Source organism: Lichenostomus cassidix, chromosome Z (assembly GCF_008360975.1).
Source record: "Lichenostomus cassidix isolate B80296 chromosome Z, HeHo_3.0, whole genome shotgun sequence".
NCBI classification, from domain to species: domain Eukaryota; kingdom Metazoa; phylum Chordata; class Aves; order Passeriformes; family Meliphagidae; genus Lichenostomus; species Lichenostomus cassidix.
Genome location: NC_139511.1, coordinates 15,738,326 through 15,751,643, shown reverse-complemented (window position 1 = coordinate 15,751,643; position 13,318 = coordinate 15,738,326). Strand labels below are relative to the sequence as shown.

The 13,318-nt window shown below is 37.3% G+C and overlaps 1 protein-coding gene across 2 annotated transcripts in view; it reads right to left on the bottom strand.

Annotated features, from left to right (window-relative positions):
• TRPM6 (transient receptor potential cation channel subfamily M member 6) overlaps nt 1-13,318 on the bottom strand; it is a 91,744-nt gene that overhangs the window by 17,645 nt on the left and 60,781 nt on the right. For both annotated transcript variants that reach the window (XM_085042157.1, XM_085042158.1), the window contains exons 26-33: nt 12,123-12,255; nt 9,252-10,384; nt 8,421-8,533; nt 7,363-7,489; nt 6,345-6,442; nt 3,897-3,955; nt 2,288-2,313; nt 437-487 (exon numbers count right to left, since the gene is read on the bottom strand). In XM_085042157.1, coding sequence (XP_084898283.1) covers nt 437-487; nt 2,288-2,313; nt 3,897-3,955; nt 6,345-6,442; nt 7,363-7,489; nt 8,421-8,533; nt 9,252-10,384; nt 12,123-12,255 — 1,740 coding nt within the window. The remainder of the gene's footprint in view (nt 1-436; nt 488-2,287; nt 2,314-3,896; nt 3,956-6,344; nt 6,443-7,362; nt 7,490-8,420; nt 8,534-9,251; nt 10,385-12,122; nt 12,256-13,318) is intronic.

Below are 13,318 nucleotides of genomic sequence, written 5' to 3'. Positions count from 1 at the left end.
GATTTCCAGGAGTTCATAGGTGAACAAACACAGATTAAGTAGTACAGGTCCAATTAACTGAAGAAAATAATTCCAGAAAGTACAAAGGAGGGACTGGGAGGCGTGAGGGGAGTGACAGCTATAAACAAATGAGAGCCTCTTCTGCCCCCTCTGGAATCTGACCTGTATTCATGGTTTCCACTGATATTTTGAGAGTGATTACCTGCTTTCTGTTCTGGATTTGCCATAAATTCCCAGAATGAAGCAATTATCAGTAAGAAAATAATTAATAATTCTCTCATTGAAGTGTTAGGCATGAATTAACACAGAACCTTCTTAGCAGTGGGTAATTGTGCAGCTCCTCAAAATGAAAATCACAGTGGATGAAAAGGGGAGAACTAATGATCTTTTTAATTTCTTAAATTTCTCAGCTGCCATTCTTGTGCCTGCTCCTTACCTGAGTAGTGAAGATGCAAATCTTGCGATGTTTTCAAGCAGGAGAAGATATCTGAAATAATGTTTAAAGGATCATTGTATTAAATATTATAGCAGACACACATGTATGATTTTTTAATTCCATCTATCCCAGAGCTTTTCACAAGACAGATTAATCAGAATTGCTGGCTCAGCATTCTAAAGAGGAGAATTATTAATGGATTTTAACTACATTACAACGTACTGTATATTGGCAAATTCCAGGTATCAAAGCAATAGAGCCAGATGACTTATTTCACAAGGAAATGGTAGGGAAAATCTGATATTAACCCCAAGGACATGTTGAGCCAGTTACACCCTGGGATATCAAAAGCATCCTATCCACCATGCTCCATGGTCTCCCAAAGGCCTGAGCTTTCCAACTCCATCCTCAGCCATTAAGCATTCCATTAACTATACTATTGCACCAATGTTATAATAATACTGCCCCATTAATCTACAGCACCTAAAGTGCTGCTAAGGTATAAGCAGACAAACATTTTCTGTGGCTACATATTTAGGAGGCTCAGATAGATCAAATTTGGCCAAAAAACTCTTTGTTTCATAAAAAGCCATTTTAAAACAACTAAGATTAATGAACATGTTTTCATTAACTAGATGACATAATTTTGTTATGCTGGAAAACCATCCTTTAAAATGCCAGATTTCAGAATATTTATGTCATTTTTTAAAAAATTATTAATAGTAGTGTATGCATATGTATATATATACATATATATATACACTGTACTATTAAATTTTTTTTAAATGAGATAATAAAACAATGTTCATCAGAATTTTTTAATTTAACATTTTTCTTCTTGGTGTTGGTGTTTTCTATTTGCTTTTACTTCCCTATCTAGTGACAGAGATTTTGTATGAAAACATCTATGGATATTGGGTGAAGGGTCAGCATTTTTACTCCCTTTAGTGATTCAAAGCCCCTTATGCTTGCTTTCCTCCTGGACCCAGCTAGTTTTGTAGCATTTTGTATGTTGCAAAAAAACTAAACGTGGAAAGGGGCCTTTTGAGAACGGGAAGGTTGGATTTTAATCAAAACAATGGTGTGCTCTATAGAGCAGCCCTACAACTCACTCAGCTTGCAGCACCAGCACTGCAGTGATCTGTGCACAGATGAGCCCAGAAAGAGCAACACTTAGAGTGGAGATAAGACTAGGAGCAGCTCATTCCTGTGCCACAGCTAATCTCCAAAAGAGATAGGTGACCAGCTAAGAGTCACAGCAAGAATGCTAGGAGATAGACTAAAACACAACAAACACCAGTGAGGTTTACTAATACTCTGCTTTTGAGGAACAAACTCATTCTTCACTATAATGTTGTATTTCTTCATTGGACATTTCATAATAAATTGAGCCCTTCACAGATTCCAGAATTTGAGGTAAACAACACAAACAAAGGAATTACACAGAATTGCAACTTGAAAAATCAAGCACATATTAAAAATCTTATATCACAATCTATGTTCAGGCATACACCCTAGTTTAACTCAGGAAATCTCTTAGACTGTAAGACATCAGAGCAACAGCATCTTAAAGAGTTTCTTGCTGCTGAAAGGACAATATTACTGGGCAGAGTAAGAGTAACAATGGATTTTTTTGTTTTAAGATTATGCAGTTGTTATGAGAAAAGCATGTTCTCATTAAAAAAATCTTTTACTTTAAAGTACAAATTAGCTACTAACATATGAATCTATATCTGTGCTATAATCCTCAACTACAGTAAATTCACTTCCTTTGGATTTTGTACTTCAGAATTGTCAGAGTGAGATTTGCAGATGGGAAGTGAAATGAGTGACAAGCAATGAAAAACTTACTGTCAGTTTCTTCTGGAGTTCTCAATCTGTTTAAAAGCAAATATTTGATATTTTAATCCAGCATTTCTGTCATTAAGCTAACACTGGTACACACAGATCATGTGTAAAGAGATGTGACTCAGCAATCATAAATCAAAATAACCCTCAGTGCAATTTTGTTCAGTGCAACAACCAGCAGACAATGTTCAGGTGCTGAAGAACTGACACATAATTCTGCATGATTCTTTCTCTGCTTTATGTTGAGCTGCTCTTGAGTCTGCACTGCTGTTCATACCTTTCACACTGTAATAAAAGTATCAGTTACAGACCTTTCAATCACATACACCACAGTTCATTTTTTAATCAATGCTGTGAGGTGTTAACAGCTACTTTTGTCACTACCTTTGCTTGTACAACAACATACTTTTCAAATTGGTGGTTCTTTGGATTAACAAGCCTGGTTACAAAAAGACTACTGCATTAACATTAACATTAGAGCAGGCCTTGTTACAGAGTACAGAGGAAATGATTCACCTCACAGACCAGAGATACCCCACTGAAGACAGCAGACTAAGTGACAGAATCAGGGCACTCAGCAGCCCTTATGTCCTTCTGGTAAGTGTGAGGTTTGCCTATCGCCTATAAATTATGGCATGCAAAAAAAATAATTAAAAACCACCCTAAAAAACCCAAAACCACAACAAGAGCAGAACACCCAACCACCCCTACACACAGTATGCACAGAACCCCCAAAACACAGTAACGTTTTCCTCCACTCCCCGGGGTGAAATCACATGGGATGTGAGTTTTCTGCGTCTTTTACATATTACGTGTGTAGTTCTACCAAAAAAAAAAAAAAAAAAAAAGAAGGAAAAAAGAAAAAGAGATATCTAGAAGAAATTGATGAAATTAAGAAAGAAAAGGAAAAGAAACATACAGACAGCACTGCATGTAGCAAAAATACTACTAATGTAATCAAGCTGGGAAAAAATCAAAAACCCCACAAGAAAATGGAAACCACTTGTGAAACCAGTACACTTTCACTAAATGTAATCAAAGCTTAATAACCTCTGAAAATGCATGAGAAAAACTAAGCTAAATATTTTGTAAATGTGTAACTCAGCACAAAAGAGATGAATCAGTGAATGAGAAGTTTTCAGGAGCAGCTAGCATTGTAATTGCTAAAAAAATAAAACATGCAATTGCACAGGAAAAGCAAATACAACTTTTAATGCTGACTAGATCGGAAAAATGTCTAATTGAAGATGCTGTGATCACAGAACCACAGGATCACCACATAATCATAGAATTATTAAGGTTGGAAAAGACCTTGTAAATCATCAAGTCCAACTGCCATCTTAGTGATTGAATTAGAAAATTCATTTATTATTTTTATTAGAAAGGGTGTCTATTCCACCTAAAATCTTACACTTTATTTAAATGGATCTCCTTTATCTCCATTAATAAGACTTTCTGGAAAGAAACTTAAACTTTATAGCCTTAACTCTTGACTTCACATGGAGTTCTCATCCTAAGTATATTGCAGAACTAAAGCGGAAAGCTGCAGACAGGACAGACATCTCTTTCTGAAAACATGTGATGAGTATCTTAATATACCAATAATACATACGAGGAATTCCTGTTTGAATGACTTTTCTTGGTGTTTCCAAATATGCTGTTGCTCAAACCCTAAAAAAAGAGAGATACTTTTACTGGTAAAATATGCATATCTTTATAATATACACACTGCACAGCTCAAGAACGTACAATCTTGAAAACAGCTATTGATGTGGTTATTATTAACAGGAATAATGGCCATGACAGGCAGGTGAATCACAGCACTGACATACCTACACTAAAATGGAACTAATTTTATCACATTGTAGTTTTCCATGTTGTCTCCAAATGTGAATAAAATATTCAGGTAACCACCTGTATTTCAATACACTCACAAAGCTTGTTAAAGGTCTTATAATATGCACAGGATTAGTGAATTTTTTTATGTTGGAAAATTCCAGTGTAGGGATAGGCTTTACAGTTGTTGAAAATAAATTCACTCAAAACCCCTGTAACAGAAGAAGGTGACATGCTGAGCGGCTTTCCAGGGGCATTTAGATCACATATTTTCCAGATCTTATATTTCAAGAAATACTCAAAGACTCTTTAAAACTTCCAGCCATATTAGGAAAAAATAGGCCAGCCAGGTTCTCTAATGTGGTAGTAAGAAATGGAATTATTCTTCTGGATTGTAGTCAGGCAGATTTCAATTCTCAAAAGAAACATCCCCCACTCCCCCCCCCAAAAAAAAAAGAAAAAAAGACCAAAAAAAGTTCAAGGGCAACTAAGTTCAAAGATGAATCAACTAAAACTTAACTTTTAATTTAACCTGAAACTTAACTCACTTTCAATTTTTATTTTTCAATTTCTCTCATGCTGAACTTGTAGCTTGTTTTGAAGATAAAAAAATCTTTAACAAAACCTTCCTACACACACCCTTGCTTTGCTCCCTGCTACCTGTCAGAAGGGATTTCTGAACCACTAGTATGCAATGAACAAGAAGCTTCACTTTAGGAAAGAAACATATATTTAAAATATATCATTCTACAAGTGGAACAGTCGGATGCAGCAACTTTATTACATCTCAATGACAAATATAAGCTTTCATAATCCAGAGAGGACTTAAGGAAAGGTGTAGTAGTTCAGTGGATACTGGAGACTGTACCTTGAAAGAATAAATAATTTAAAGTTGGTGTTCCAGAAGCAACTGGTTTCAGCTTAAAACCAATACTGCTATTAATCAGTGGAATGTTTTTTTGCTATATTAAAAATATTAAGTTTTATCCAAAAATATCTTCATATATGTTTTGAAGCACCAAATTACTTGGTTCCCTCACACAGTTTTCCTGACTTTACCTTTATTTTGCCTGTCTGATCCTGTGTTTCACATTTCAAAGATTTATTGATTTAGGTTCCAAGCTCAGATTTTACAAAATACAAAATCAGTAAATTTATTTCTGTTTCTCTGTCACATAATTTTTTCATACAAAACCACATTTTTTTTTTTAAATTTACATTAACACTTTTGTCCCTGGTATTTGGGATTCAATTTCTACAGCACTCAGAACAGCATAACTGAAATCACTTGGATCATTTTCATTCCTAAAAAAACCCAGACAAACAAACACACAAACAAAAAACACAAACATTTTCAGTGAAAAATAAGGTGGTCTTTGAAAGACCTCCATTTTAATAATCAAAAGTGCTATAAATAAAACCAACAAGCAAGGTGCTGTTGAAAAGCAAGAGGAAAGGATTCTTTCACATTTCCTTTTTTAATTTATTCTTTTTTAATTTCCTTTCCTATCTCTGAGATACCCCTACAAAGTTTAATGGATGGTACATTTTTTTCTATTAGCTATACTATTTCTTCTACTAGCTACATAATTTTAAAACAGACATTAGTATCCACAATCCAGATTCCTGCTTGAGTTTTCAGGAAATATAAATTGGTTTAGCTCCATCAAATTCGAGGGGCCTGTGTTGGTTCATGCAGAAGAGGATCTTTAGATTACAGAGCTGCAGATTTATTTTGGTAAATAATAAAATGCAGTGTTTATAAGCCAATGGTTAAGAAATCTATGCTTTGCAATTATTACCAATATTTAATACCCCTTTTCAAGAAATAACTATGTGTTGAAGTGAGTTCTATGTAGCTAACTTTCCAAAATTTGCTTCAAATCCATTCTGCCCACAAGTTCAAGACCAAGATGTGTGTTCCCTCATTGCCTGATGAAACATCAACACACTTCATTTATGACTAAATTCATGCTCAAAACCACTCTAAGATTCAATAATTTAATGTCCTATTTCAATAATCTTAGTAGAGTGTTAGCAGCTGCTAAATTATTCACTTACTTCCACACATACACTGTGCCAGCAGACAACAAAGGTTTTCATTTCTAAAAGAAGTATGTCACGGCAAAGAAATGTTATTGATAAATCCAGGAATGATGGTAGAACTACTCTGGGCTCATCCCAGCCAAAATTATGGACTAGGATATGTAATCCTAGGTCTTACCTCTCGAGAATGCCTCAGGTAATCACAGAATGGAATGGTATGCCTACTGATGTCTTGATTTTTCATTTTCTGGTGCTTGTAATGGAGACGTTCCAAACCTAGCCAAAAGAGCAGCTGTCAGCTTTTCCTAGAGTGTAAATGAACAGCTCTATCAATAAAAACTAAACAGCCCTGCAGTGTTATGAAATAAATACCTGCATACCATATTGTCCCAGCAAATGTGTGATGGGTTAAAAACACAATGACTGAATTTCATAGGGCTAAAATGGACTATTTTCACTTTTTTTCAGCAGACTTAGGAGTACAGCCCTCCTCAGGCCATGTGGTACTGAGTCACAGCATTCCCTGGTCCTTCTCTCAGCAGCTCACAGGATGAAACTAATGAGCCACATCACAGCAAAGTTGAAATATGAGATGAATAATGCATAGAATTTCTCAGAGTGAGAGAGGTGGAGAATTACTAAACTAAGAGCAAGAATGTCATTCCTTTTCACTCCAAAAGAGACAATACAGAATTCATTTCTTCCCTTTGGAGGATGTGCTTCTGAGCAATGAGTAATGAATCATGCAGGCAGAGGACCTGCCAGAAATACAGTATCACAGCATTGCCTGTGAGTGTAAATGTCCTCAAAAATCATGAGTTTATATTTTGCAATTAGCCAGGATGCCACTTTACAACATGTCACTTGGAAGTTACGTCAGGAGAGGGGACAAAGACATCATTCTCCTTGTTCCTACTTGTTCTTGAGTATTAGCACTCTACTATCTCCCATGCAAGACAGGCAGTGGTCCCAGGAAGATTCAGCTGACCTTCCATCCAGCCTATGACTCTTTTGCTTCTTCAGTGATGCATCAAATAACAAATGCGTGTCCAGAAACTAAGTTTAATTTAATGGAAATTATGCCATGAGGTGAACAAGATGGTGACATCAAATGACACTTTGATTTTTTTAAAATTTTGTTTACCACTTCGTTTTAAAAGCTGTTCTGAAATCACTGTTTGCAACATGTAACATACTCAGCTGACTGAAGTTAGACACGGTGAGCCAATTCTTGCTGTGTTTCTCTTGCTCATCCCAGACATTGATCTCTGCAGGCTCTGAGTTCACTTGAGTGTTCTGGGGACAATCATCCACTGTAATCACCTGGCAAGACACAGACAAAACAATACTTAATTTACAGGATGATGAGGATCTCCAGAGTTCCTCTGACAGCATATAACATGGCCTTTTAGAGCATCACCGAAATGCCAAGGACTGAATGCACTCCCAACTGAGAAACAGATTTTCCCATTTTTTTGTTACAAGCTGCAGAAGACATGTTGCTTTTGTCTAGTAAGTACTACTGATGAAAAGTCTCACACTATCTGAAGTTTTCTGAACTTTGAGGCCTAATGACTTCAGATATATTAAATTTCAAAGTTCAAGTCTAAAATACTTTGCTGACCTGAGTATCTTATTTAAACAAACCAGTCTTCAGCATTCATATCATTAAACAGGGATAATTCTTTCCAGATAACAAAGACCCTAGAAATTTCTTTATAGCTCTAGAAATAGATTTTTATTTATGAACACACAGACACAGTTGCCAAAGCTGCCCCATATATATGACACAGCCAATGTGTTTTCTGCAAAATGCTAAATATGTTAAATGCTTCATGGATTCAGAGAAAAGTCTGTGTGACTCTTGCAGGCAGGAGACAACATTATGAGGCCTAACTTGCTTGAATACAGTCATATACCCCCTGGATATGGCCACTCCTTCAGCCTATCCCAAATGGTATGAAGCATACACAAGTTCTTCTGCCAGCAGAAGCACAAGGACTGATTTATTCTTGTGTAAGATCAGTATCACCACAGTATACCCTCTCACAAACTCCCTGGATGTCAACAAGTTCAAAACAGAAATCTCACACATTCAAAAAAAGGGAAAATCAAAGCTAGACACACACAAGAGATGCCCCAATTTTTGTGCAGAATTTTAGATATATTTTCAGTTAAACCACACTGCAGAAGTGCTAGTAAGGAATGAAAAAGACAACTTTGAGATACACGATTCTCTTGCATCTGCCCTTACCGGCACCTGAAGAGGTTTCTGATTCCTTTTTCCTCTCCCAGACTTTCTGTCTCTGTTTTGCTGTTTTGCTTTTGTTGCCTCACTGTGGTGTAGCTCACTGGATCCTGAAGATTCTGCAGGAAAGAGTCAAAAAACACCTTTAAGCAACAGACATTTTGTTTACTAAGGAAAAATCTGATAGGACTGAGAACTGAAGGATGTGTAAAGCAATCTGAGAAAGACTGGTGACATCCAAACCTAGGACTTAAGCAATTCAGGGCAAAAATGTTCACCATCATAAGATACAAAACAACAAATATTATCCATCATCTCGTACTATTCATAACTAAAACTGGAACCTAATGTATTTTAGCTCTTGGTAAACAAACTTGATGGTGCACAGAGAGGTATTTAAACTGACTATAGAAATCTATGCCTTTTCATTCTCCATGCACCCTCTGTGATACTGCTAATCTATCTCTAGAGGATTGTGTAATGTATTTCAGTTTCTGCAACTCTTTCATTGCATCCCCAGGGCAAGAGACTTCCCCAGAGTGAGCACAATCCTTCTGTCACCAGGCTGTTACATGTCTGGTGTAGCCACAGAGATGGAGATACCATGAGAAGGGGGCAATCAGGGTGGCTGACACACGTGTTGCAGCTTGGATACCAAGCACACTTCAGATAGTCCCAACAGCCAGACCCACACAACAAAAGTGAAAAAGTAACTCTGGACTCTCTGCTACGATCCTCCACTGCATCTAATACCTCCTGGGCGCAAATGAAACATTTTTGTAATCTCTCAGACTCTCCAATAAAAGGTACTGTACAGGTACAATGTTTTATAATTACCACCTAGAGTCTTGCAGGTTCTCCCTGAGCTCTCTTTCTTAAAGGATGGTAAGCTGTTGCTTCTGCAGAAGCTCCAGTCCCTCCACAGTGGGCTGATCCAGAAGGAGATGCTTCGTTTCAGCCTGTTCTGAGACATGCTGCTGCTGTGACATGACTTGTCAGAGCTGTAGGAGAAGGACTTCGAACCTCTTAACTGGACATGCCTGCGTGGACTGTTCTGGCAATTGTTGTCCCTGCCATAGGAGGAATGTATGCACAGGGCTTTCTTCTTTGAATCTGAGATGAAAACTCCTTTTTCGTCACCTTCAGAGAATCCCCAGTTCACATAACCACCTTCAGTTTCTTCCCTGTCATCACAGGTGGACGCTGCACTTTCTTTAACATCCAGTGACAGCTGGAGACCAAGAGGATGAGCAGCCTTCACGGCATTAGTGTTCTCTGATGGCAGATGAAAAACAAAGTCTCTCTGGCTCCACTGATAACCTTCTGTCTCTTTTCCAAGGAGGCTGACACTCGGCAGGTTCTGAGGAACCATAATGCTACTTTGTGGGTCATCTCTGAATGCCTCATCCTTGTACTGGGAAGAAGTGTTCAAAAAGGACCAGTTTGAGGTAAAAACCTCAGGAAAAGACCCTGCCTTATGGTCAGGGGGCATTAAAAACTGCCCATACCTAGGTGTTGACTTAGTCTCAGAGGATACTCCTGAAGTGAGTGTGTCTGTTTCTATTTCTGCCTTTCGAGAGCTGTCTTCTGCCACCTTGTTACTCTCAGACCTCAAGAGTTTGCACTCTGATGGAGACTGAGTCCTTACCAAGCTCCGTAAGAGGGAGGGTGGCATGCTATAATAGTGGTATTTCTTGTCATACAGGCACTCCAGGCTGCTCAAGGTCTTGGAATAGAATGCATTGCTCCAGCTATGGGGCAGCTTCCTACAGGGTTGATGTTTTGTGTCAGCCAGTAAGGCTTCTTCCACTTTCAAGGTGTCTACAGCTGAAAGCACCTTCAGGATGTCTACTGTCAGGGCAGACAGGTCTTGCAAATGTCCTAGCTGGCTGTCCAGGGAGAGTAAAGACTCCTTGATATAAAATACCTTCTCATGTACTTCTTTAAGTTGCTGAAACATCTCTTCCACTCTAGGGAGAAAAAGAAAATATAATTTAAAAACTCCAAAACATATCTTTACATCTGCTTGCGAGATGATGAAAGAAACCATTAACACATTCAAAAAGTCAATGTCTCAAACAGGCTTTTATTTTTCTTTTTTAATAGTGACTTTCATTTCCATTAATATCCATATTTGACAAAACCCAGCCAACTGCCAGTGGGTTTCTTATGGAAGAAGATTTTTTCCTCAAGGAGTACCTATTTTAAAAATTGTTGTTTTCCTGCTAATACCCATTTATTGCCTACTAATACTAATTATTTCCTACTGATACATATTTATTATAACTACTAAACCATGGATGGCAGGCTACATTGGCTATTGCTGCAAATGAAGTATACCTCTTGTCAGCTGGATGCCCTGCATTTTACATTTTTTGTGCAGGCATGTGAAGGATAAGGCTCACACAAACCTACAGGCACTCTAATCCTGCATTTCTCAAATACTGGAGACTGATGAGGGTTGTCCCAGCCTTCCCAATAACCTATTTGGCCTCTGGAAGCAGGTTCTGTGCATCTTACATCATTGGTTATGTTCAGGTAAAATTCAACTGACCAAAAACCAAAGCCTTTTTTATTATTGTCTTCAAATCCCCAGTGAAAAGTGTGGGAACTTCTTGGCCTGGTATTACATCACCTTAACCAAACCACTATCTTCATATTTCCTGAAGGTAGTCTCTGGCACTTTATCACTGAGACAATGATAAACTAGCTGAAGGCAGTATGCAGTAGTCATTTCTTTCCTTTGTCACAGAGTAACTAAAATATGTAGTATTAAGCCATTCCTGAACCAAATCAAAAACCAATGTTCCAGGACATTTTATTCGTCTAAATTAATTTCTTGCATTAATGTTATTCAATGCTGTGAAGTGTGTTTCACTTGCACTCAGAAAAAAATTTCTTTCCAGATCTATATTTATCCTGTAAATGAAACCTTCTTGAAGTAATCAATTCTGCAGCTTTTGAACAAAGCTACTTATTTAATTTCTTTTAGAGGGGATGTTTATTTTGCTTCTGTGTTTTGTTTTAACATGCAAAATGTAAGATTAAGAACAGGCAAAAATTAAGATGCTATCTCTCTCTAGGAAAAACAAATTTGTTAGATGAGATCAGTTGGCATGTGATAAGACTTTTAACAGCATGAACTGTGAGAGTAATGCTTGTGATTGAGAATAATTGCTGTTTACAGAAACAACCATAAAACCGTTGTAGCATTATTTGCAGTATAGTGTCTAGGTCTACAAAATATCAATATACAACTGCCAACAGGGTTTCAAAACTATCAGTATTGGCCTAATTAACTTTCTTTTGAAATCGATGGCAAAGCTGCCATTAAGTTTAATGGGAAGAGTTTAAAAAAGTGAACACTATAAAAAGTCTAAGCTTTTAGATAAAATTACACATTGTACACTGTTCTCTGGCTTCCTTTTGTAGTGCTACCTGATCTGCAGACATGAAACTGAGCAACTCCTCACTGTTCCTGTTTAACCATGTACACACTGCACACATCTGGGGATGCTGTTCTGTCAGCAAGGCTTCCCAGACAGACCTGACACATACCTCAAACAGATGCAGATACAAAAGAAGACACACTTCCATCAAATTTGCAATGCCTATGTATATTCACAGTGACCATAACCTGCTTCAAAAGCATTAGCTTATCAATGTGATAAATCTATACAAAGAACATAAATATGCATAAAAACACACCTTTTTGTGGTCAAACGGATCCTTTCACTGTCACAAGAACTCAGGTTTTCATTCTTTTCATGAAAATACTCTTCCACACACTGTTCCTCAAAGTCATGGAGTTTCTTTAACTCCTCATCACTCAGGTAGAGCTCTGAACAAAGGAGGTAGGAATCAGTATGAAGCATGCTGATAATTGAAATAATTTATAAGTATCCATGAGGAAAAAAAATTAAAGAAACACTGTCAAAAACTCATTTACATTCCCTCCCTTGACAAGAATGCATCATACCTAACTGCATGAATTTGGGCTTGAGTATAAAGATTCAACCTGCCAAATACATAAAAATGTGGTGTTTTGTCTTTTCTCACACAGGGAACAAAACCATACAGACAAAAATTCCAATGCACTCCCCTTTAATGCCTCAAAAGTATATGTTTGAATGGCTGCTTAAAAAAGGTGTATTTTCCTACAAACTTTATTTTGTTATACATGTGTCACAAGATTTAGATATACTTATATAAGACTTAGAAAAAATTCATTCTAATTTGGTCCAGGCATTCATTTAGGGCTAGTAACCTCCAACAGTTACAGTTCATTCAGGCGCTTAAAGCTCCAAAGCAGTTTTTTTCATGTAATTAATTAACATGTTTACATGTATAAAATATTCAGATATTCTTTAAAATGTTCATATGTACAAAACATAAAGATCTTCCCTCCAAAATTATTGGGGGGAAAAGAAAACTCTCAAAAGTTTAAATCTCCATAACTTGGGCTGCTCACGATGCCATTCTCCTAGCACACCAAGACTTCCAAAGGAACAGCTCCATTACCAGACAGTACAAAGAAATGCATATGGTAGAAATCTGCTTCTCTGATTCAAACTCCACATTTTTGAAGCTCTTCTTTTCTGTCCTTTTTTGTGTACTAAAGTCCTCACTGTACTTGCTAGAGTGGTACCTGTTCCAAGCAGCAAGGCAGTGTTTGCTGCAAGGATGTGGTGGTGAGCTGCAGCACACAGCTCAGCAGTGAAGACCCCCCCAGTGTTCTGGGGCTCCCCCTCTCACTGCAAATGAGACTTGATCACCTTGCAGGCACCTTTTTCCACTAACTGATCTGTGTTTCTTCCTCCAAGATTTTACTCTGTATCTTGGTATTGATTTTCCACAGGGTGGCACTGGATCCTCATTGTGAAAACCAGTAAATTACAACACCA